Genomic DNA, 25,626 nt, shown 5'->3' with positions numbered 1-25,626 from the left:
TTTAACTACCCACTTCATCTTCTCTTTATTCCAAACAAACACTGGTGGGTCTAAACTAAAATACATGAATTATTTCAGGCTACAGATTTTTCCTGGTCTTGATACAAAATGTATTCTTTAGGTCTGTGTAACTTGATACTGGCTGTGTGACTTCTATGTTATCAGCAACAGAGAGAATCATAATTAAAATGTACTAATAAGAATGTGTAAATGAATACTTCACAAAACAGCAACACTATGCTTAAAATCAAATCTCTTGAACCCATACAAACAAAAAATTCTGTTTCTGTGAGCCTTTAGTCAGTGAAAATTGTCCATCAGATGGTACAGCTACAACATACAGTATACAACATACTGTTATATACTATACAAGCATACAAGAACATTTTATGCAGAAGTCCTGTCATCCACTCTGACTGCCAGAGCCTACATTAAGTGGGGCGTTTGCATTTCGTGACAGTGTAGATATATATCATCAAGAGGCGCTATAAGTGTCTTGGATTGTATAAACAACCAAGCACAGATAACCCAATGAAAGCCAAAAAAGAAACACCCATCCCCTTCTCCTAAAGCACTTCACAATGATAGATGACACTGTTACAAAACTTCCTCAGCACAACTGGAGCAGCGGGTCTGGACAACATCTCCGGGGGCAAAGGTCAGAGAATGTTATTATCATGGGCTACCTTTGCCAAAATGTGATTTACTGCGTGTAAGTACGCTGATGTACAGCACAGACACATCTGAACCCCACAGGACCGAACCAAGTCCTCTCCTGTCACGCACCTGTGGGCCACCATTTAGTGAGCCTTGTCACAGTACAGTCAAGTTAGCAAAGACTGATTCTTTTTTCCTGTAAAGTGCATATGGGTGTCTAACTTGAAATCAGTAACTCTTTATGTCTTGTCAAGATCCTTCCATCACTCAAATATCAGCAACTTTTCACTATGAACTCTAGCAATCATGAGAAAGCAGCCAAGCAGTATTAAAAAGTACAATAGAACAAATTATTATAACTTTTTAGCCTCTTGCGTATTTAGTTGTCCTCTCTTGACCCCTCTGACATACAAACCAGGTTTCTAGAGAGCTTGAATATGAATCGACAGTGCGTACTGGCAAATGTCCACTGTCCATTGTGACAGGATGACTAAAGCATTAGATTTATGCCCTGATTACACTTGACTGATTGCACTGACCCATATTGTGTAACACCGCTGTAATAAAACACTGTTCCTATATTACATCAAAACTATTAATAGGGGAGAAGAAGAGACCTCATAAATTTCTGATGCATATATATATATATATACACACAAACCTTCACAGATAGATGTTTTGACTTCTTTTTCAGCAACATAACACAGCACCTAGCACACGTTTCCTCCTAAAAAAGGAATTTATATGATTTAGTTGAATTAATATCACTGCAGAAAGAGATGAACAGACTTGAAATAGCTTTATGTGATTGCAGCGCATCTTTTAAATCCTCTCATAAAATGTAGGACACACAGGTGAAGGCGGCTGCTAACTTGTGCTCAGCCAGACTGCCACACAGGAGGCAGAGGCAGATGATGTGATTTAGAATTTTAATCCAGAAAAAAATAAATAAATAACGAATAGCAAGATTATTACCAGAGCTAAATTCTGCTCTTTGTTTTGCTGGGTTATGCTTTTCATCTTATGGCTTGTCGGCTTATTTTGAAGAACATACATCCATGGAAATGAGCTGTCATTGCATATCTCAAGGCTGGAGGAAAGTGAAATACACTGCACAAATAATAAAGTCATTAAATAAGTTTCCTATATTGTAAAGTGTTTTGACAGGTGACTTTTAAGTGACCATACAATGATAAATGATGCTGTTGAAATATTTGTGGTACCCAGTACAACATCCCTTTCTGGTCTCCTTTCATATAATGTACCTCTAAAATGTATTACAGGATTACTATAGTTAATTCTCCTAATGGGCTGCTCCATCTCACAGAACAAGCCAGGAAATCTTCATGTAAACATGGCATCCATCCACTGTGAACTGAGTCACATCCGAGGCAGACTGCAGCCCGCAGAATGAGCAGAAACAAGGGGGAAGAGAGAGCTGAAACGTGACGGAGGAATCACCGGAGCGGCACAAAAAAAGAGAGAGTGTCTAGTGGGAGGAGAGAGAGAGAGAGAGAGAGAGAGAGAGAGAGAGAGAGAGAGAGACTATGTGGACGAGTGAAGGCAGTGGCCTAGATGTGTGAAACGCCAGGGGTTGCTTTTTTGGTTCACTACTAGGGGGCAACTCAATAGTGGACCAAATGAAATGAGGAAGTTCTGAACCACAAATCTGAAGGAAAAGTTGTGAGCCCCATCATCTGGCATTTTAAAAATAATAGCTGCAGAGCTACTTAATGAACTTGTGTTTTGGAGGCAAAGCATTGGTGACCAGTGCTATTTTGGGGGTCGTCTGTTAGATGCTGCACAGACAACATGCATTATCATGGGAATTATTGGTGGAACATGTAGACTGAGACATTCACACAGAGACTAAAATCTATTATTTTGCCGGACGGTCAGCGCAGCATTCCGCTTGACTGATAGCGATGGCCTTGGAGGCAGACAGCGACAGAGGTTCATCAAGAAGCGCTCATGAAAAATATCCCCGGGCAGCGTTGGAGCGCAACGGCTACGTGAAGACATGTGTCACCCCGTTGTGCCAGGACGCAGGGAGCCAGTCGTGGCTGAGACTCGCCGTGACATGGACTTGCCGAGGAGTGTCGTCTGCGGTCTGCGTTGCCTCTGTCTCCGTTATTCTCGCTCTGCTGCTCAGATTGGTCGACTGGGATGCAGACAGCAGCAACGGAAATAGTAGCAGGTCCGACTCTCGTCTTCATTTCGCGGCGGGCTGCGCTGTGGAGCTGCTTCTGACTGCGTGTTACTGCGTCTCCCCAGTTTTTACACTCATATGTGCCTTCTTCTGGGTCGGGCTGTATCTGATTCGCTGCGGGGTACTCATCCGTACCGCGGTTTTCCTGTTAGCGGTGTGCCACTTGGGCGAAGCCGCAGCGCAGTCCCTCCTGCGCGGCGCCGAGGAGCAGCTGCTGTCCCTCCCCGCAACCCTGGTAGTCCTCGGCTGCCTGGGCAGCGGGGCTCTGCTGGTCGTCCGGCTGGGTCAGGGAGTGTCCATCCTCGTCTTCATTAGCGTCATCAGGGCCGTCTCCCTCGTCTCTCTGAGCAGAGTCCGGGCCAGCTGGAGACCCTACCTGGCCTACCTGCTGGGGCTGCTGGGGGTTTTGCTTGCGAGGTATGCTGACCGGCTCCTGCCGGCCTCAGGGACCAGCGGGACGGGGTGCTGTGGCTCTGTGACCGGGGCGAAGGAGGAGGACATCCCTGTCTTCAAAAGGAGACGGAGGTCCAGCTCCATAGCGGCCTCGGAAATGATGGCTCACAGTCAGAGCAACAGCAAGTCCCACCGCAGGACTTCGCTGCCTTGCATTCCGCGGGACCAGGTAAGACATGTCCAACTTTGGACGTTTGAACCATATCATACTGAATGCTGCTTTGCTTATGACCTTCCAACTACTGTGGGCCTGTAATGCTTTTTGGCATCTTCTCTTTCTCTGATGGCATGTGTGACAGCTTTACGCGCATACAAAGGATCACTACGGAGAACAGGAATCGTAATAACAAGCTTTATTATTATGACATAAACGATTTGTTGTAGGCCATTTTATGACCGAAACCTCCACTTTAGTATTAATCTATTAAATTAGCTTCGCCTGCATTTGTGTTATGATTTTTAATTGCAACATCCTCTACACCCTGCAAACCACCTTCGCTCTGACACTGCTGCTGATCTCATCACTGTGCTGTGCGCTGTGTTTGTGCTGCTGATAAGGACATGGATGGTGCACTTAGTATGCTGAGTGCTTGTGTGTGTGTGTGTGTGTGTGTGTGTGTGTGTGTGCGTGCGTGCGTGCGTGTGTGTGTGCGCGCGCGCGCTTGCATAGGTGTGAGGTCACATCTAAATATTTTGAAAGCCTCTGCTTATCCTGGGTGCTGGCCAGTAGTGTGGTGCACGTGTTCCCAAACTTTGCACATTATGGAGCCAAATTTGATGCAAGTGTGTCCTTATAAGAACCTCATCTTGTGTTGCATGTTCTTATTATTGCAGAAGTGTTTTTTTTTTTTTTTTTTTTAATAAAATGAAACTTTCCCTGTTGTGAGGGTTTTTTTGTAACTCCCTGGACGTTATTGGATGGAGGGGAAGTGGTTGTGATAAAGGGAGATGTTAATAATGTGACCCATGATAATTACCTGGATGTGACCGAATAAACCCCAAATATGAATGAGGTGGATGTGCTCTGCCTTTGAATGCTGGTTCAGTGAGCTAACTTGGCGCTTGAAGCACATCTCTGTTTGTTATCCAACTTGACTCATGTCCCAAAATAGCACAGATTTCAGCTTTTGAACCCTTTTTTAATTTTTTTTTAAAATTATGGCTGGTTCAGTTTTTATTAATAAACCTTTATTTCTGGCTTGTGAACGGGCAGGGGTTTTGATTATTTCTATAAATCTGCATGTCATCATCTGGTTCATGTCGTGATTTTAATTTGCTGGTGTAAAAATGTGTATGTTAGGTTATCTTTATGGTTGTAGGAGAGAATTGTGCTTTCAGGACTACAAACTTTATAGATAACAGTCATATAGAAAAAATAATGTATTTTTAAACTGAATGGTGTATTCCTAAAAATATAGTACCTGTCAAAAGTTTGGACACACTTTCCCATGAGAAAGTGTGTTTTGACTGGTACTGTACCAAAAAATCTTTTAATTCTACTCTATAGTTCTGTATCTGTACTGTGGTGCTTTGTCTGCTCAATCTTCAGTGTTAGGCTATTAACTTTTCAATTGTGGCTGTCACCCAAAACTCAGTGCACTTTTTTATGTCATACTGATTTGACAGATAAAGTGACAAAGTGTTTAAAGCACCCTACAGACTTGGTATTCACTGCAGGATTATATCTACAGTATACATCCACATCTTTATTTTGTGCTTCAGCTATTGTATGATATTTATAATCACAGGAACAGTGAGACATAATTCCATATGAAAAGTGAGCTGCAGCCATAATAATCTATTTGATAACACACATGAGTGAAGGGAAACTTAAAGTCCCCATCCACTCAAAAATAATACTTTTTCTTCTTTTTCCTACAGTTGGATATTTGAGCTTCACTGTACAGAATGATATATATGCAGGGCTTGACAATAGAAGGATGTTTTTACATTCATCAGTTGACAGTGGAAAGTTTCTCTGTGCTCATTGAAAAACCAATTTTAAGGGGCAGGCCTATGAGCATGATTTGTGACATCACAACAAGTTTGGAAGCCAATCCTGCTCCAATTTTCAACTTACACAAGAATGACATGGAAACTTGAAGCCTCCAGTACATAAAGACTGATAATGGACATCTTGTGTCCAGCAGTTCAACTTTTGAAATGAAATATTTTCACATATTTAGAGATTCTGGAAAGATTTTAACATCATAATTACATTTTTTGGTGGAAAAAACATATGAGACACAAGTTACTGTTCCAAGCAGAGTATTTTCAAATGTCTTAGTACATGTCTGGAGGGGATCTTCAAGAATGCAAATGCTTTATGTAACACCAAAAAAGGAAGAAAAATAAGAATAATCCAGCCCCAGCAGGTTGAGTGTGATTGAGTTATAAGCTGTAAGGAAGCATTTTTACACCATTCATGTCACTCATTTAAGATACTTCACGATCATATTTGGATACATTTTGTATGTACATCTGAAATAAGTGATGTCTGCCTCTGATCATCCTTTTACACCCATGAATGTCTCCATCTCTGAAGGTTATTCTCTTGCAGTCTTTGCCCCCTATTGTACTCATGCCCTCTAGTGACAAACTGAGATAAAAAACCAAGAGATGTTGGGCAGAATAAACGTGGAGCTGGTAATGTTGCTGCTCAATGGGAGACAGAGATGTAGATCCATTCACATGCATGTACAGTGAGGATTCACAGTGATCTTTCTCATCCTGAATGGGTGAGCTTGTGTCACACACACTCATGTGTGGCTTAGCTGGAGAAGCAGCGTAATCCGAACTGATTACACTGGTCTTTTACTTTGGCCCTGATCTCATTTGTAGATTTTGAGAGTTGAGAGGGCAAGAAAATGTGACAGAGAGAGAAAAGCTTATAACTGGAGTAATTAAATGGCTCATCGGTTTTCTTCTTTTGATTTGTGGCATAATTGTATTTGACAGGGTGAATGCTCAGAGGTATATATACTGTACACCTCACAGTGGGATGATGGGTCACACTAGCCTTTGCACGTTAAAGCCACTTTATATCCTATTTTTGATTAATACTTTTTTCACATTTATATATATATATATTGTGTATATGCACTTTTAATAAGATGTTTGTATTATTGCTTTTTATGTATAGATTATTCCATTTCCTATTATTTTAAAATAAAAACAAAAAGACCCCCTCCATAGAGTCGCTCTAGTTCAGTTTGTAATCAAGATGGTGTAAAGCCAATTTTAAGGTGTTACACAAATCACTGTTCTCGTCAGTGTCAATAAATTGTCACTGTGGATTATAGAAATCCCCATAGATTTATCCTTTTATTAAAAAGCGAGACATGAGTGTTTCCATTGGAAGTGCAGTTTACCTGAGATGCCACTCAGTCTGTTTGGGTGATAGTGAGCCACCAGTGGCCCTATTACAGCAGAGCTCATGACACTTCTCTGAGTGTCCCTCATTTGGAAGGCCGAGCTGATCCTACATCAGCTGCCCTGCTCTTGATGCTGGTTGTTCATTGCTAATTGGTATCCAGGGAACGCTAATTTAGTGGACTATTTGTACTGTTAACAGCTCCATTACCCATTCTGCCCTGTCGTGTCTGGAACAGGAGTGATGACAAATTGAACGTTGAAACTCAAAAAACCCCTTGATTGACCAGCTGCTGAGGACAGTGTGTCCTCTTGTAGCCTGTCCTGGCTGTTTAATCTGTTGAACCAGTGAGAGGAACATGGAGATTGATGTATTGCACAGAGAGGGAAGAACACAAACAAATGAATTGTACTTTAAAATAGTTTGGATAACATACAGTACATATGATTTTTTTCCAAAATGATGGCATTTTCTTAATCATTGATTTAATAAGTCTAGAAGTTGTGAATATTTATTTTTTACAAGAATATTTGGGGGTTGATGGGAATGCTCAGACTGAATCACACAATAAATTTCAAATGCCAAAACAATCAGATAACATAAAGAGCTAAAAAGGCTTCAAACATAGAGCTGTAGAGTTGGGGGATAATTCTCTGTTGGCTTGTTACTGTTAGCGGTCCCTTTCACATAACACATAGTCATTTTATTAAAAGTGAATATAAAAGTATTAATCATTAAAGCTTTACACTTTATTTGTAGTTAGTTTGACCAATGGTGTGGTTGGTTTTAACCAAACTGACAAAGTAATCACATGTACTGTTGTTATGGTTACCTGCAGTTTAAAACACCTGTACCTACACAAATGTTGACTTAGCTTGAGCTGTCGCGGTGGGGTTGCAAGATGTTCAACACCATAGAAAAGCAGAAAAAAACTGGAAAAACTTAACTTAACTAACTTTTTACGTCAATATTTGCAATATTTTTGGTGTTTTTTGCCTTTATTTGACAGGAGAAAGCTATAAATCAAAGTTTCTGCTGCTCATTCACTCATTCACACCCATGTACATGCTCACACACTGATGGCAGTAAGCTACCATGCAAGGTGCTGGCACCACCATCGAGAGCAATTTGGGGCTCAGTGTCTTGCCCAGGGACACTACATGTGGACAGGAGGAGTCGGGGATCAAACTACCAACCTTCTGATTAGTGGACAACATGCCCTACTTCCTGTGGGTTTTCTATGTAAGACATACAAAAATGGTATCCTAAGCAGTACGACTTTAACCTGACGTGCCAGATGGTTTGTTACACAGAACCATCTGGGAAGTCGTCCTCGAAAACTGTTTGGAAAAGGGCAGGCACTTTCAAAAAATACTTGGCAGGTGATTGGATGAACCATCTATCTATCACCGTCTATCATCATCTTACCTTGGCAGCTGGATTCACAAGATCATGCAATCACGCGATCACTTGATCCTCATAGGATGATGATTGGTCTGACACACTGGTGGTTTGGACACATAACTTGAAGCCTGACAAGATGGATTCTTGCATGATGTCGTGATCTCAAGAATCCAGCTGCCTCGCAAGGTAAGTAGGACTACCAGGGCATGCAACATTTCTTCATTTCAAGGGGTCAAAAGACCAAAAGGTTGGGAACTCCTGAGTTAGAGTTGTTGAGGATACATTTTACCTCTCCTAATGCCTCTCAACACACTCACACACTATCTTTGCTTGGTCTACTCAATCAAGAACTATTTTAAACCTGTCCTTTGTCCATTTTTTGTGAATTGTTACACATTGAAGGTATTAGAGAACAAATGGTTCCCCGTTGAATCAGTCAACTAATTAGTCAAATCAGTTACTCAAATTAATTTTAACTTCCCTTCTATTTCCATCTCTCTCAAAGTCTCTCTGACACAAACACAGTTTGTAGATACAGTTTATCCATACTGTAGATAATGAAGCTCTCCAGAGTGCAGTTGTACCTGAGAGAAGCGGGGGTTTTCATCAAGCGTTGGTTATGCAGTATTTATGAAGAAGGTTGGTGCAGCCTGCCAAGCCAGAGGCAAGACAGGCACTCTGCTGAACTGGAAGCTGGAAAATAGCATCGGCTCTGCTCCGTGGCTTTATTTCTGTATTTTTTTCCTCTTTTTAAGGTGAATGGGGTTTATTGTTTTGCTGTTGTTGCACCATGTAGAATATATGACCTTATATTAATATAATGAGAGGTTTATATGAACATGAAGCAATGTTTATACTAAGTCTTATTATTCAATGGTTTTGACATGATTATATTGTATTATGATCTTTCTGGACTAAATACACAGAGGACATGTGCTTTGACAGAAATTGTTTATTTTATAGTCAGTGTCTCAGTGAGATGGGGATTTCGGGGCTAAGGGCCTCTGCTAGTGGTTTTTGGGTCACATGCAATTGAAAAACATTTGCTCTATACAAGATAACAACAGCCAGAAATAGACTGTCAAAAAAAGCAACAATATTTCCAAGTGTTTTGTTGTTTGCTGTTTTAGCATACAGTTATGTTTATCTCCCTGCAGTGGCAATGGTACAAATTCTAACATTCAGTCACTTGTTTCATCCAAGGCTAGTTAAACATGGAAAAGTTATGATTATAAAGATATCAAAGTACAAATCTTTAGCAGGATGAAACAATACATTTTCTTGTAGTTTTGAAGTGTTGGTTCTTTAGAAATGGAGGTCAGACCTTGGATAAGACAATAGTATGTTCATCATCTCATCCTATACAGTATCTGTGTCAGAGAGGAGGGGGGGAGGAGGGAGGGACAATTTCAGAGAGATTTTAAAGGAAAGACATGTGCTCGGAGATCTATTTGAGGGAAGGCCCACATTCTCTCATTGACGCACATACATTTCCAGAGAGACACACAACCTGTTCCGGTTTCCAGAGCGATATAACTTTGTGTGGCATTGAGGCTTTTTTCTTTCATGGGATAACTGAGAATATTGTTTTTTATTTAATGAATAGATACACATTGAGTTGATCTTTTCAGCAGACAGAATCCTGATATTGGATGATTGACAAAACCTTTGATTAAAAAATGTTTTTAATTCTTTTTTTTTTTTGTAATACCAAATCTTTGGCATGGTTAAGGTTAGGCAACTATAATACTTGGTTAAGGTTTGGGGTCATGGATATTAAAAAAAACAAACAAAAAAACCCATTAATTGCAGGTCTGCAATGGGACACAAACATTGGTCTTACCACACCACCTCAACAGCCACACCTTTTGTGTGTCTCTAGGGCATTTTTTTTTTAGTTGTGGTTGAATTTTGTAAGAAATGCACTGGGTAAACACAGACAATTTTGTATTTTTCATAAAGTAATTTAATGATTTGGGTCTACCACATCCATATCTTTTTAGTTATTTCTTTATTTCTTGCATACGGAACCTGTGAAATTTTCATAAGGCGATGCTTATAGTGGAAACAGACAACTTTTCACCCCCCCCAGCATTTCCAAGTGGTATTACTGTTTGCACTGCAGTTGCAAAGACAAGATCGTTTTCTGTTTTCCTCAGAGCCCAGCTCCATAAAGAAATGACAGCACCACTTTAGAAACAATAAATATTCAACTATCTGTTTGCTTGATCATAACGAAATATAGTAACTTTCACCAGTGCTCATTTTAGAAAGGCCACTGCAAGGAAATGTGTTCTTTATTTAGATTATCAAATGGACTATTGATCATTTATTTTGTTTCTGGCTGCTAGCATTAGCTAGCATTAGACATGTTGCTAATGCTAGCAGCCAGAAACAAACATAGTTAGATGTTTGTTTCGTTTGTTTGGGAAACAAACATAGATGCACAACATAGATGTTTGTTTCTGGCTGGTCCTGGCTTCCTTGTAGCTCCTGGATCATTTTCTGGCTGGTAGTGTTGGCAACATGGCTAACGCTATCCTCTTCCTCTTTTGCTTGTGCAATGGTTGACGCATTTCCTTTGTGCCGTAAATCGAGTCTTCCTGTTTTTATGGGAGATCGTGCACAGTGGCATAATTACATAATGAAAGTAATGCTAATGTGGAACCAAACTAAAAGCAGATGGTGTCAGCCATTATACTGTGCAATCAACATTCACTTCATATTGATATATTAAAGCAAAAAAATTGTCTATTTCCACTTTAAAAGTATAAAGATGTCTAGATACTAAGAATGATCCGTCAGTGCCTCACCACTCATGGAAGTAATGTTGGCACCACCATGACAAGTGGTCAAATTTAGTGTCTGCAGAAAGAGAAATCAGAGGTATTACTTTGCCTTCGTCTCGAGTTTCAGGTCAGAATGTACCGAGCACTTACAAGGTGGTCTAATCTTTCATCATTTTCCATTCATAGATAGATACTAACAGCAACATCTGGTATGAACTGTGCTGTTCTTGTAACCTCCCAGTGTGAGGCCATATCAGTTGCACCATGGACCAAATCTGTACATTAAGTATTAGGTTTGTAATGTTTGTATATGTTTTCAATTTATGTCACTTTACCACACAGTATATCTTAACAAATTAATGTAGACGTGGGTTGGTTTATATAGGAATTTCGGCAAACACCATTTCATCTGATGAGCTTGGTCGTCATGTTCATAGAGAGTTTTTTACCAGTTGATGCTGTGCAGACGCACAGCAGTAGTCGTAGCTATAGATCTAAAGAAAACTAATTGGATGCAAGTGCAAACAAAGACATTCGTCATCTACCCATCACAGAACCAAGATATGAAAGAGACACAAGAGCCTGCTCACGTCTTTGTGTTACAGACAGACACAGAGAGAAATGTATAGGGAGACATTTTTATTTACATATCACTATTGTAGTCATATACTTTATGTGCACACATATGCAGCTGAACGCATTGAAAATAACATGTAACATGTCTCTTGTACCCTGAAAACATCAAAGACATTTAAAACTGAGGAAAAAGTATGATACCTTTAACGAAAATGCATGTAAATCAGTTATAGATAAAACCTCTGGTATTCATTTCTCAGTGAAAAATACATATAGATAAATGCAAATGCAATCATGGGCCAAAAATAGCAGTGCATAATCACATGAAATATCAACTGTCCTGCTCTTAGGGAGGCTTGATTGTTCATTGCTTCAAGAAGAAAATAGAAAAAAAAATGTGGGATAAATAAAGTGAGCCCCTAAAGAGTTGTGGTGAGCAGAGAGAGGCGGGGACAGAAGTGGTGAAAATGACGTTTGAAATGTGCAAAAATTAGGCCAAAAAATGGTTGGAGAGTAGGAATTTGGCAGCTAGGTAGTAGAAGTAGTCTTCCTGAATGGATAAATTCATTCAAAATAAAGGCTGAGAAAACCCGGAAAGGTAGAAAGATACTGAGGATAGTGGAAGGAAAAAAAAGAAGTGATTGATAGAAAAGAACATACTAGCATTAGCATTGGCTTCATCCAGCCCCAAGCAGCAGTCAAATAGCCAAATGTTGTAGGGTGTGTGTGTGTATGAATGTGTGTGTGTGTGTGTGTGTGTGTGTGTGAGAGAGAGAGAGAGAGAGAGAGAGAGAGAGAGAGAAGGGGGCGGGGGACTAGCTTGAGGGGACCTAATGCAGGAGCTACTGCATGAGAGAGAAGGAAGGGAGGGAGCAAGAGGAGGCGAAAGGGAGAGTGTTGAAAGATTTGCTGGGGATGGTGGGGAAAAGAGGGGGGAGTGAGAGGTGGTTGGCTGCCAAACACAGCAGAAGTGTTGATGGTAAAAGGACAACTATCTGGTCCACTGTGTTCAACCTAAACACACCATCGCTCCGAGCTCTCACATGGACTCATGCACAGACACACAGCTTGTGTCAATCACATATAGTTTGTGTGGCAGAGATTGTGTTTTTGTGTTTGTCTCGTAACATAATGTGAATATGGCTCCTTGCCATATGCTCCCACAGAGAGAGGAGAGGGCTGGGGAAAGAGAGCAAGAGCAAAAAAAAAAAAAAAAGAAAGAAAAAGAAAAAAATGTGTGTGAGAGTAGCCTCCACAGCTTGCTGCTGAAAAGCAGCAGCAAATAATTTTAACCTGGCCTGGCCACTACTGTATACACGTGCTCACACATTCACACACACATACACATACAGTGGCTTCCCTGCTGGCTGTCCAGATGAGGTTTGGTGGCCTTGGACAAGGATTGCCTTGTTACTTGACTCAATGGTGTGTTTTAGCTCCAAAATATGCTCGGTGAGAGGGGGGAGGGTTGTTGGCCTGGGCAGGGGGCAGCATCTACAAGCAGAATCTAGATCTATATCCATATTTCTTTCTGTCTGTACCTTCCTCTTCCTCTAAATACTCTCTCCCATGTTATAAACACTACTCTCTTAACATTTGTCAGTTTGAACTAAGCTGAGTGTGAGGCTCAATTCACACTGCACAATTAGGGACCCACTGTCTTTACCTGTTCTTCTGCTCTGTGGACACAGAAAATGGGCTGTTTTGGAACCCTAGAATCAGTCTGGGATAAGAGAAAAGATTTTTAAACATGATTTATGCAGGAATGGTTGGCATTTACTTATCTACGTGTTCTTTTACATGCAGCTGTGACCTTGGTTTGCAGGGTTAGTTAACACCTACTGACATACCTGGAAGCTGCCCAATAGTGCTACATTCTTGAAATGTTAATGACTGAGATAATAATGCTGGTTTTATTTAGCCTTTTATTATCATTATTATCAGTAAATCCCATGAAAAGGCTAAAACAAACATTACATTTTATCCAGCAAACAATCAATATCAGCCATTAACGTCCAAAAACTATTAAAAGCACACGGGATGATATATACCTTCATTATGATGAACACTTCAAAAGCTCATCATTGTTTGTTGTTGTCCCTCATTTGGCATCATGGGTCCACAAAATCTGACCCGTTCCTCATGACTTTTGTTAGCTGCATATTCAATAATCATTCTAATTAAAGTTTGACCCAGACATTGTACATTTACCTCAGTAATTAGCCTGAAACAGAACTACCATACTTTGCAGTGATCAAAATTCACTTTATTTAGTTGTTCCTGGAAAAAAAACACATTGTTGTAATTCATCATATATATCATCATGTGCAGCCGTACATTTTTTAAAATGATATGGTTTAAAAGGCAAAATAGTTCTATGTTATGACAGATCAGGCTGTTGGTTTTGGTCTTTTCATTAATTTGCTCATAATAAAAGATAAAAACTTTAGTTGATCATGGTGGACAGATGACTAATTTAGTAAACTTGCACAGTGACATTATTTCAGGAGGTATCTGTAAGAATCCTCTTTATAAGAACCAATTAGAGTTCTGCCTATTAACTCTTATATCTTCTGTAGGCCTCTGTTACTTCATTTATTCATAACACTTTAGCTCTCCCACCTGACTTAGACACTTTAACCAGTGATGTTTCAGTCATCAGTTCAGTAAGCTTTAGGCCACCGGTGAGTGCAGCTTGTGACTCTGTAAGTCAGAAAACCTACATCAAGTTCATGATGACACCATAAAACATCTCAAGATGGAGACTGAATTCAAGTACTGCAATCCTGACACCAATAACTGTAAAACTGGGGAAAGTGGCCAGAGGTGAATGGGGGTACATGGCAAGTGGCAATATACAAGACTGTAAAGATTAAAACAATATTTTTGGAGTATGGAATACAAACTGTTAAAATGTACCCAAAATAGTCCAGCTGATATGATCCATAGCTTTTTTTTTTTTTTACAGTAGTAAACACCGTTATTACCAACACATCTTCATCAGCAGTCTCATGTGATCATACTGTAGACACAGTTGTGTTAAAGCAGTATATTCAAGACATTACATACTATTTTAAGATTATTTAACACCTTTGCAGTAAGACTTATAGTATTATCTAAGTATACATAGTTTATTATGTAAGTATTGCACTTAAGCCGCCCTCTACTGGGGAAAATGTAAAGTCAAAGTTAAACCTCTTTCCTTTTCTAGACCTTCTTTGGTGTGTATCTTGCATAGTTAATTATGTTTGCATAACAGGAATTGCATAAAGACATGTGTGGATAAATACTGTACACACACACACACACACACACACACACACACACACACACACACACACACACACACCGCCTGGCCTTGGTGAAGCTCCCAGATGTGCTGTGTCCTCGTAAAGCAGGACCTCTATTCAGATTGAGTTGAATTGAAGTGTCATTGTGGGTTAGATCACTGACCCAGTCAAGTGATCTCTCTCTCCCTCACACACACACACACACACACACACACACGTTGTCAGCTGCAAGCCTCATATGTATTTGCCACAAATGTTGCAACATCATCCACAGCTTGGTTGCCTCACTTCCACTTCTATACTGCACAGCTTCCAAAAAAAACCTCACTCTCTTTTTCTCTTGCTCATACACATGTACACACACACACACACACACACACACACACACACACACACACACACACACACACCACACACACAATATACTTTATTGCATATAGAAGACACATACACAAATACGGATTTTTTTGCTAAATATCAATTGCAGTCCTTTTGCTTGGCATTAACTATACATCAATGCATCATTGAGCACATGCACAAATACAGGTGTGTGTTTGTGTGTGTGTGTGTATATGTGTGTGAGTTTGTGTGTATGTGCGCTTTCTAGTGGTTTATGCTCGGTCAACAGTCTACCGACAGTGTGTTTGTCTTGGACGCCTCCAGCCTGCCTGTAGATTACCCAATCAGATAATCAAGGGCATAATTGCATCACATGCATCTGGGAGTGTTTTTCCCTTCCATTATCCCTCATAATGCACACATACACGTCGCACTCACACACGCTGCAGACACACATTAATGACGTCCATACAACAGCTAATTGTCTGCATTGAGAGACAATAAGCCCGCACGTGGTCACACTGTATTGTGTTTTTAGAGGAGAGCATCACTGAGAACTATTTCAAGAGAGAGAATCTGACATACAATACCTGCTCCTTTGAAACTGAGTCTGAAGTTATTATAATGATGTGGAAGTGGACCGTGAAATGATGGATAAGAGAGGACAATGTTACTTAGCTTCTGATGTTTAAAATAACTCACTGGGAATATTTTGGTATTAATGGGCCCTCTTTTCTAACGACTGATCCAATAGACTCATTTTTTTACATTGTACTAATGTATTAGGTTTTTATAGTTCACCGCAGTTGGACTTATGCTCATCTTATCACATACATCATTAATTACAGATGTGATGCAACTTTACAAAGTAATGCAATTAGCTTGTTAGTGTAATAAAAGTTATATAACTTTATTTAATAACTCACATCACAAGAATAAAGTGACAAATCCTCAAGACACCAAAACACAAGATTGGAACCTCATTCCCCAATTTGTTGGCAAGTATTTTGATACTAATTAAATTAATACTAATTGGACTGTTGGTCGGACAAAATAAGATATAACCTTTGAGTCTGGGAAATTATAACAACACACACATAACATTTTTCACTATTTTATAGACAAATTTTATAGACAAACTTCAGACACCACAGTTCCATCCATAAAGATGTCTTCATTTTAAAATGGCCAATATATCAACATAAAGTGTATCAACAGTCTTCCCATTAATATCCAATATCAATCAAATGATTGATAATTATCATGCAATAATCAGTGTAACAGTAAAACCTGTTCCAGGTCCACCTGAATTTGGGTTCTTCTTCTTTAATCCCAAATTGTGTTCAATTGCCAGCTCTACAAAACCATCAATCTGCCTTTTTCTGGGACACACCTCTTTATGGATGCATGACGTGGTATTCACAGTGGATCCTTAAAAAGTCTTAAATAAGATTTTTAGAATTTAAGGTCATAAGATGTCTTAAATAGTCTTATTTTCAATTATGATAGGTCTTAAATTTTGAGGTGATGCCTAGTTGCATGAGAAATATCTCCCCACAGGATTCACTGATTTAAATATGGTTTGGTCTTCAGTCGTGACTCACTCCAGTCCAGCTCTTTCTTTTCTTTTTCTGGTAATGTTTCGATTGGTTCTCCACAGGTCACCTGCTCTCACAAAGGTAAGAGGATTAAAGAAGTACACAAAACAGTACAGATGATGCTCAGCTAAAGACAGTTGGCCAGGGGGATTCAGAGGAGACACAAAGCTCTCTGTTATTTCTGATAGTTGATAGAATCTGGATAATAATGTTTTTAGTGCAGAGTCACAGTGGCCAACATGTGACATGAGGGAGAGGAGTTTTAACTTGGTGGCCACTTAGCTGGAGTTTACAGATTTATCGGACAGTTAAAGTGGATGAAAGGTAGATATACTGTAACATGTATGTGTCCTAATGGGGAGAGTTAACTACAGCTGACTCCGTGAATGTGAGATCAACCAGAACAGCCTTATTGTTTTACAGAGTGTCATCAAAATGAACGATTCCAAGCAAATTGTAAGTAAAACTTTTACATTAAAATGTTTTTTATCTAATGTAAAGCGTAACAGTGGGGTGCAAGTTCATTGCATTTGCTATTATTTTGATTACTTTATGTGATTTTACATTCTTTATTTTTATTTATCCTTGATTTAGCCTGGAAGGTCCCATTGAGACACAAGATCTCTTCTTCCAGGGAGTCTTGGTTTAGACGGCAACATAAGCTCAGTCCTAATGGGCATGTGTTTATCTTTGGAAAGGGTATTAAATTTTCCCTGTCAAGGTCTTAAAAAGCATTAAATTTGATTTCAAAAAGTGTGCAGCAACCCTGTATTCAGAGCAAGGCTGAGCAGTTATTAGGTGAGCTCACATCAAAAGTCCCTCCAGTCTAAATTGGGATCCAACTGATCTCATGTCCTAAAATTAAAAGCAAGTGAAGACATTCAAACAAAAAACTGAGACGAAAGATGGTGCACAGATTTATGAGGATCTTGAACATTAAATTTTCAAATTCTCCAACACACTAGTCTTATCTCAAGAATGTAGACGCCTGAATGCATCGAGACTTTTCTGAGCTGTAAATGAATGGCACTAATTTTAACATTTTTGAGAGGACATCATGTCCTTTAAAAAGCTTAATTTAAACTGAATGTTTTATTACTTTGAAGGTGCTTATCTGAACATTTTGTGAGCATCTCTTAATGTATTGATGTACACACCAATAAGAGATATCAACCCAAAAACTCTATCTATACACAATCTGATATGCCTCATATGGGTAAAATGATTTTTACATTTGCTCTTCAGTTTATCTTTGTATGTCTTAAGTTTGATTAAAAATTCATCGTCCATGTCTTGTAATGAAAAAAGCTCTTGTTGAAGAGACACACACCTCCCTTCACCTCACCACAAAGGTTACAGTCTCATCTGTGCAACTGTATATGGTTTAAATTGAAATTCAAAGCAGGCAGCTGTTCGAATAGTGTCTTGATTAAGTAAATGCAGTATAATTTCACAGTAGATGACTATGAAATTGTAGTATTTTACCTTTGAGTTTGAACTTGCTTCTAGCTTAGAAAGGGATTCAAATAGTATAATGGTAAAATTCAGTTATGTAAAAACTACTTTGATGCATTATCAGTGAATAATCTGGAGCTGCAGAACATGGTCTAAGGGGAAAGGCTTTAGCGATTCTTGATGAAATAGAAAACAGAGAAGACATGAAAATGACTGGACTGCAGCATTAATTTGGATGATATTTTCCCTCGGGGCATTTTTCCTCAGGCCACGGGCATGTGTAGTCAAAAAAACTTTCTCTCCCTGTATCTCTCTACTTCTTCCAGCCTCTTTCTCTGCCTCCCCTTTCTTTCTCTCACTTTCTGTCGCTTTTTTGTCTGCCCGTCCCTCTCTGTTTTCTCTCCCACTCACCCAATTTCCTCTCTGTCCAACGTTCACAGGACAAATGCCAAAGGCAGTATTATTGTGTCCTCAGCTGCCATCACTCACTGTGTTATGTAAGACACTGCTGATGTGTTTGTGTGTGTGTGTGTGTGTTTGCCTGGCTTCAGTCCTGATATGCCTTCTCTGAATTCACAATCATCCCAGCATATCCAAACTGATGCCAGACCTGTTTCAGCTCTACAGATGTGTGGTCTGTAGCTGTTCAACTTTGACCTCTTGTTAAATGCTCTATATGTTATGTTTTAAATTGATATAGAATTGGCAGCAGCTGGAGTGAGAACCATGTCTTTATGAATTATCCAGGTTCTAGTTCGTTCTCATTTTGGCAAAATGCTCGATTCAAATCAGTCTTAGGGTGCTGATTTGTATCTGCTCTCTGTTCTGTGAAAGAGAATGAAAAAACAATTCCCTTAAAGGATAAGGCTGGTGATTTTCTCTATTTTTCTTATTGTCAACAAATCTAATGTGCAGAGCCAAACCAGCAATGGATTGATCTACTTACAAAGCCTGATGTCTTATTCCTGTGTGGTGTAAACTTTCATTGTTGTCCAAAAGCTGTTCAATACACTTCAATGAGCCAAACTGTTGTACTGGGTGACATGTTTCACCCAGTACAACGGCCCCAAAGACTAACAGCGATCCTGTTTTCAGTCTCCAGAGAGTAGTTCCTTGTAAGGCAGACGCCACTGCACATGCGTGAGAATACACCATTTACAGAGCTTCACTAGCTTGTTGTGCTACATCAACCTCTTGACTTTATACAGAAGTTCTTTGAGAAATTTACAACACTTTTATGTTTTTCAATACTTGTAAGAAGGATGAGTTCATTGTTGGTTTGGCTCTGCACATGAAATTAGAAAACCACCAGCCTTGCCCTCTAAGGATGAATGAAAATTTACGACATAAATGTTATCACTGCTAGAACTAGAACTAGAACAAAATTACATTATATAATGACAAGTACTGTTTATGAATCAACAGGGAGCTCACAGTACAATACTAATTTGATTCTTAAGATGCTTGTTCAACATGTATTGCAACTATAATATTGTAATTTGATGTTTATGACTTACTTTTCAAAAACTAGACTATGCAGAATAGTTTATTAAAACTGACAACTTTGCGGCTGCTTTAATGTGAATTTGTACTGCTTAAGGAAAGCAAAAACTTTTAAAATCAGACATCGATAGACTGCATAGATTTTATCGGAGGGGTGCAAGAGTGAATGAAGTTTGCACCCAGAGAGGGTGCAAGCCGTTTAATATTAGTGGTCGCTGGAGATTGAGGCAGTTACAGTGACAAAGAGTAGCTTAAAAGACTGAGGCTTCCAGCCATCACAATGGAAAGAATTAAAAGAAAAAAAGGACAAATACTTGTTTTTTTACCTGTAGTCCACTCTGAGAATGATTGTGATTGCTCATTTGCTGTGGGCGTGTGTGCAAAACCAGTAACCAAAATGTAATTGAATCAGGCTAAATTAAATCATGCATCTGACTGACTACACTGTGTTTGAGATTAGTTGTGAAATAAATAAACTTCACTACTTTTCATTTTCTTTCAAGCCATAAAATTGCTTGTTCTGTTTTCCTTCATTTCACTCTTTGTAATGTGAAATTTGCATACATGTTGACATGACAGTGTTGAGGGTGAAACGACTTTGTTCAGACTGGGAACATTGAAAAGGGAATATGGATATGAATATGGACTTTTAACTGGATCTTAATATTACCTGACTGAATAAAAATACGTCACTTTGAACCAGAGACATTAAAAACTAGCAGATCTTAGACCATATCTGTCATTTTCCCAGTGCCGTGTGCTTTATGGAACACTGTAATTCATTCATCACGACCGTCCATCATGTCTCAAACATCTTTCAGGGTATGTTTAACCAGGTAGGGAGCAGAGAGTTTATTTCAGGTCACGTTTCAATATTCAGAAATAATTGGATTCATTCTATAAATGGCACCCTGCTTTCTCTGAGCTGTGGTAAAGCATCACGAAGTGAGTGCTTGGTTCTCATCTGAAGAGCAGACGAAGGAGTTGGCCTTGGGCTGTGATGTGTGTGCAGCATGGTATACACACACACACACACACACACACACTCTCTCTCTCTCTCTCTCTCCCCCTCTTTCTCTGTCTCTTTCCCTCTCTGTCTCTTTCTCTGTCTCTATCACTCACTCACACAAACACAGTATATACACATACGCACACATACATATATGTGTGGCCCGTTTGGTTCCTTAGGCTCGATACAGCGTGTGCTAATGTCAACGTGTTCCCTTCTTTCATTCAGCTTATTTCCTCCAACATCTTTCTTTCTTCCTTTTCTACGTCCCTCTGTCCAATCTCATTCAACAAGGAATTCAATGACTAAGTCTTTATTGGATGAAGCTGTTCTGGTGTGAAACATGATGAGTGTCTTTAGTTTAGCCTGAAGACAAGGCTACTCAGAAGAGCCGCTTTCTTTCTATGGATTTGTTCTCCTTCAAGTCTCCTACTTGGTTTCTTTCTTTTTCTTGTTGGTCAGTGTATGCATGACTGGATGAGACATATCAACACAATCTTCATGTTATTTTTACAGTGGATACTTACTAATTGCAAGCCTCTTCCAGGGGGTCTGGGGTAATGGCTCCCAGGAGAAATGTTTCAGATAAACAGCCATGAAATGGTTGTTTCCTGTGGGTTTTGCACATCACAGCTGGCCCAAAAACTATAAATAATTTGGCCTTTTGTTGCAAAGAATGTTGGTTTAAATAAGTGCTGAGGGCTCAAAAAGAGGCAAAAAATATGAAATCTTTCATAAATTTCATAATTACTATTTAATCCACACAAAAAAACAAGAAATATTGGTACTTTTAGACTATAAATGGCACTTATTATTATGGTAATTTATATCAAACATCTCTAATGGAAATGAACATGTGTTCACAGAAAGGAAGCAAATGCCTCATTTTAAATGTTCTGGCTCAATCAGCTGTGCAGTGTCACAGGTTTCTACAAACAAATCCTACAGTAAAATTACAGTAAGTAAAATAAAATTTTAAGTCAGAATCTATTTATTGACAAAATTAAACAATGCATTTAAAATCTAATATATCTGATCAGATAGATGAGACAGAGATCACTTATGTAGCTCAAGGTAAAGCCAGTCCTTTCCTACCATGCATTGAGCTTGTGCAGTAGATCACCTGTCTCTGAAAAATGCTGTTGTCACCTTGATCCTGTGAGATCATTCCAGCCCGTGTCACTATGATACCACAGTAAAATGGTTTAAAAAACATACAAAAATATAATTTCATACATTGTACTGAGCAATTCATCAGTGATCCATTCTACACAGACCTGACTTATCTTGAATAATCAGTCTTGCTGGGTCCTAATTCCAGATCATTTTGTATGTCTCATAATTCTGAGTAGAGCTGCAACAATTAGTTGATTAATCGATTAGCTGTCATTAGTTTAGTCATTTACTAAGCAAAGATGCAAACATTTGCTTGTTGCATATATTTATTAACATATTTATTTATCTCAAGCTGAAATCTTTGCACCACAAATCTAAAGTCTAAATCTAAAGTGTTGCTTCAGCAGAAATGTCTGTTATCAGTTATTTTCCTTAAAAAGTATCATCAGAAAGATTTTAGAAGGGAAACATGAAAGAGCAAAAACTTCAAGACATGCAGACGCAGAATGGGATATAAGTCATTATGCACGCAGCTCCAAATGGAAGCCCAGTGTCTGGAAGCTCACGTTGTTCCCATGAGACTCAGCCTGAAATGCTAACGCCCAGCAACGTCACTGTCAATCAGCAAGAGCAGAAAGCTGACAGAGAGAAGTGGGTTGTGGGAGTTGTGACGCACTCCTCTCTCACAGTAATAGGAGTAGAGAATGACAAGCTGGCGTCATTAGCCTAACATGGATACAACAACGCAGGGGAAAAGCACTCCACTTAGCCATGGAGCCTTGGAGGGAAGAAGGGGAGGGAGGAGGAAGACTAAGATGAAATAGTGTGTGTGTGTGTGTGTGTGTGTGTGTGTGTGTGTATTTCACATGAGTTTTGTGTATGTGTGAGGACCCGTTAGCGTGTGATGTGTCTTCCTCAATGAAGTAAAGATGACAAGTATGTTGCAAGAACAGGGATGCACACTGTTATTATCCAAACTGTCGTAGATTTAAATTTTTATGTTTTGCTGGTATTATTATCACTCTCCGGTGTTGTGTTGGCATGAATTATCGCTAATTCATTCATACACTTACTCAGTTATTCACTGCAATACAGGCATGTCATTTGAACAGCTGATTTTATTAGTCAGTTTATCAATAAACTGTTATTTCCCACTAATTTTCATTAGTAATGCCAAATTCTACTAAATACACCCAAGTCGAAATATCACCTTTTATTGCTCAAACACAAATAAAAATAAAGACATTTTAGAGTTTCTTTTGTATTTAACAGGAAGGTTGGGTGAAATGGTTAAAATATATTACCGTGATGTAATTTGATATTACCACAGTGACCTACATTGTGGTATGCAACATCTGGAAATGAAGGGCACATAAGAAAAAAATGCATCTTAAGACAATTATTCAAGACAGTATTAGTGACATTATCATAAAAGAAGTTTATCAGCAAAAATTGAAACTTAAGGGTCATGAACATTAGACTTTTTTTGTCAAACAAGAACCTCATATTATTTTTACTACTATTGATCTCTAATGGATGACAGATATTGCCTTCTTAAGAAAATACATTCAAGGAGACAGTCAACAAAACCACTTCAAGACTTGCATACCATTTCCAGTTTACATTTCTTCACGTCATTTTTGATGTGGTGCGATTAATTTACGTTGTCGTGCTTTGGCAGCATGTTGTCTAATTATTTAGGGTACAGTTATATCAAGCAACAAACACATCAGTGGATACAAGGCGTTATGCTACAGGACACATTATAACATACAACCACTGTACAGGACCACACACAGCAAGTCATGTGTCCCACATGAGAAGGAGAATGCCAAGATGAGATGTACACATCTAAATTTGCTGACAGATGCATGCATGCATTTACTTGACAGTACATGCAAAGGCTTAGTCATGCAACTCCACTGTGAGACACGCACACACAGACATGCGCACACACATACTTGCCTGAGGCCATGTTAGTGGCTGCCATCAGCACAATCCATTCACAGGGGGCAAAAAAGGGTTGAGATAAAAATGAAACCATGAAAATAATGTTATTACTATTCCAGAATTCAAACCTAATATTATATCTGTATATTCACAGTTTTAATTCATTTTTTAATCTATAATAATAATAAGAAGAACATGTATATACAGTATGAACTACATATTTTGAGAGAGGCTTTATAAAACTGTCTTTCCCTAGTTTTGATTTAATTGACTTTAATTCAGGGAATCTTGCACTGGTCATTCATGATAAACAACAGCTTTTTTGTCATGAAAATCTTAAATATTCTTAAATATAATATCATATTTAACCTTATTGTATTTTATTCTATCACAGTTGTGTAATCTCAACTGTAACATCCACTGGGCGCTAAGTGTTACTCATCTGACCTGTGTTGCATAATCAGAGAATAAAACACAAAAGATGAGGAGACAGAGGTAAAGAGGTAGAGATGTAAAATTGTGGTTAGGCTTATTGCATAGACTGTATATAAAGATGGACATAGGGTGGTGTGACATCACCCATTGGTTTGCATTGGAGCCATGCTAACAGGGCAGTTATCATAATCAACATTAAACTTACCAAAATATTGTGTGACAGCATCTGGTGGGGGTCGTGTTAGTGTAACTCCTTAACTACAAACAGTAGAACTGCTGGTCTGGAGAAAAATCATTGTATATTCTTTAAACAGAAGCTTCGAAAGTCCGAGACAGCGCTAATCTGAACTCTCAATCCATGCCCACATGGTGGACATGAAAGCCTACTAGAAGTCTACAAATCTTATTAATGGAGCAATAATTTACTGCTGTCATAAGAGGGCCCAAATTTAGTGATTGGGACCATAATGACTGATTGAAAAAATGTATTTACTTTAGTATTTCTGGAGAGAAGTTGACGCTTTTTGAATGGGAGTCAACTGGAGCCAGGGATTTTTTGGTGTCAGCATCTAGCAACCAACGGTGTCGTTGCACTTGAAGGTACTTCTGCGTTGTCACCTGGCTTGAGTGCATCTTGTTAATTCTAACTACCATCAACAGTATAAAGAGTCTTGAATCATATTCAAACCTAGTTGTGAGGCAGATATTCTCAAATATATTAAAAACAATGCAATGTGTTGAGCAATAAAAAACTATTTACAGCAAATTGGTTTTAAAAAATACACTTAAGGTACATTTTTTTCAATTCATAAAGACATTAGCTTTAGATAGGGCTAGTGTTGGACTCAGGTGTGGAGCTCTGATGGACGTGTCAGTTGCCACCTCACACACATACACACACATTTGCTTGATGGAGTGACGTGAGCAGGTAATGAGATCAATAAGCAATCGCTGGTGTGGTCTGGTTTCACAGTGCATTGACAGGCCCCCTGAAATGCTGATTGGGAACAATTAGCATCAGTGAGCAGCGCTAACGTGGTTTTGAGTGATGACGGTCATGAGTGCATGTCTGAATTCACGTGTATGAGTGTGGGGGTGGGTGAGTCATCATCATCCAGCCCAGGCGTCCCATCTCTCTCACACACTCACATGAACACACACTGGCAAATCATGCATACACAGGCAGCTTTGCCAAATCCATTTGGCAAGCTAACTGTGTTGAGTGGGTAAACGGTGATTCTTGGCTTCACTATGAACCAGTTTGTATAGAAAACATTACGTTCTGTACCATCAATGAAACAATCTGCTTCTGCACTATGAGGAGTACAACAGAATGAGGCTATTGAGCAGAAACACTGCAGTGCAAATTAGTGTCAATGATAAACCATTTTTAAAACCTTGACAAAGTATGTCAGGTGCCACAACAGGGAGCTGATATATCCATATATGTTCCCTCAGATGTACCTGACC

The 25,626-nt window shown here is 39.1% G+C and overlaps 1 protein-coding gene across 2 annotated transcripts in view; it reads left to right on the top strand.

Annotated features, from left to right (window-relative positions):
• The first annotated feature begins 2,141 nt into the window (after positions 1-2,141).
• LOC121899294 (cGMP-inhibited 3',5'-cyclic phosphodiesterase A-like) overlaps positions 2,142-25,626 on the top strand; it is a 59,942-nt gene continuing 36,457 nt past the window's right edge. For both annotated transcript variants that reach the window (XM_042415016.1, XM_042415014.1), the window contains exon 1: positions 2,142-3,488. In XM_042415016.1, coding sequence (XP_042270950.1) covers positions 2,583-3,488 — 906 coding nt within the window. In that variant the 5' untranslated portion in view covers positions 2,142-2,582. The remainder of the gene's footprint in view (positions 3,489-25,626) is intronic.

This window comes from Thunnus maccoyii, chromosome 6 (genome assembly GCF_910596095.1).
Source record: "Thunnus maccoyii chromosome 6, fThuMac1.1, whole genome shotgun sequence".
NCBI lineage: Eukaryota > Metazoa > Chordata > Actinopteri > Scombriformes > Scombridae > Thunnus > Thunnus maccoyii.
This window is presented reverse-complemented; position numbering and strand designations above follow the sequence as displayed.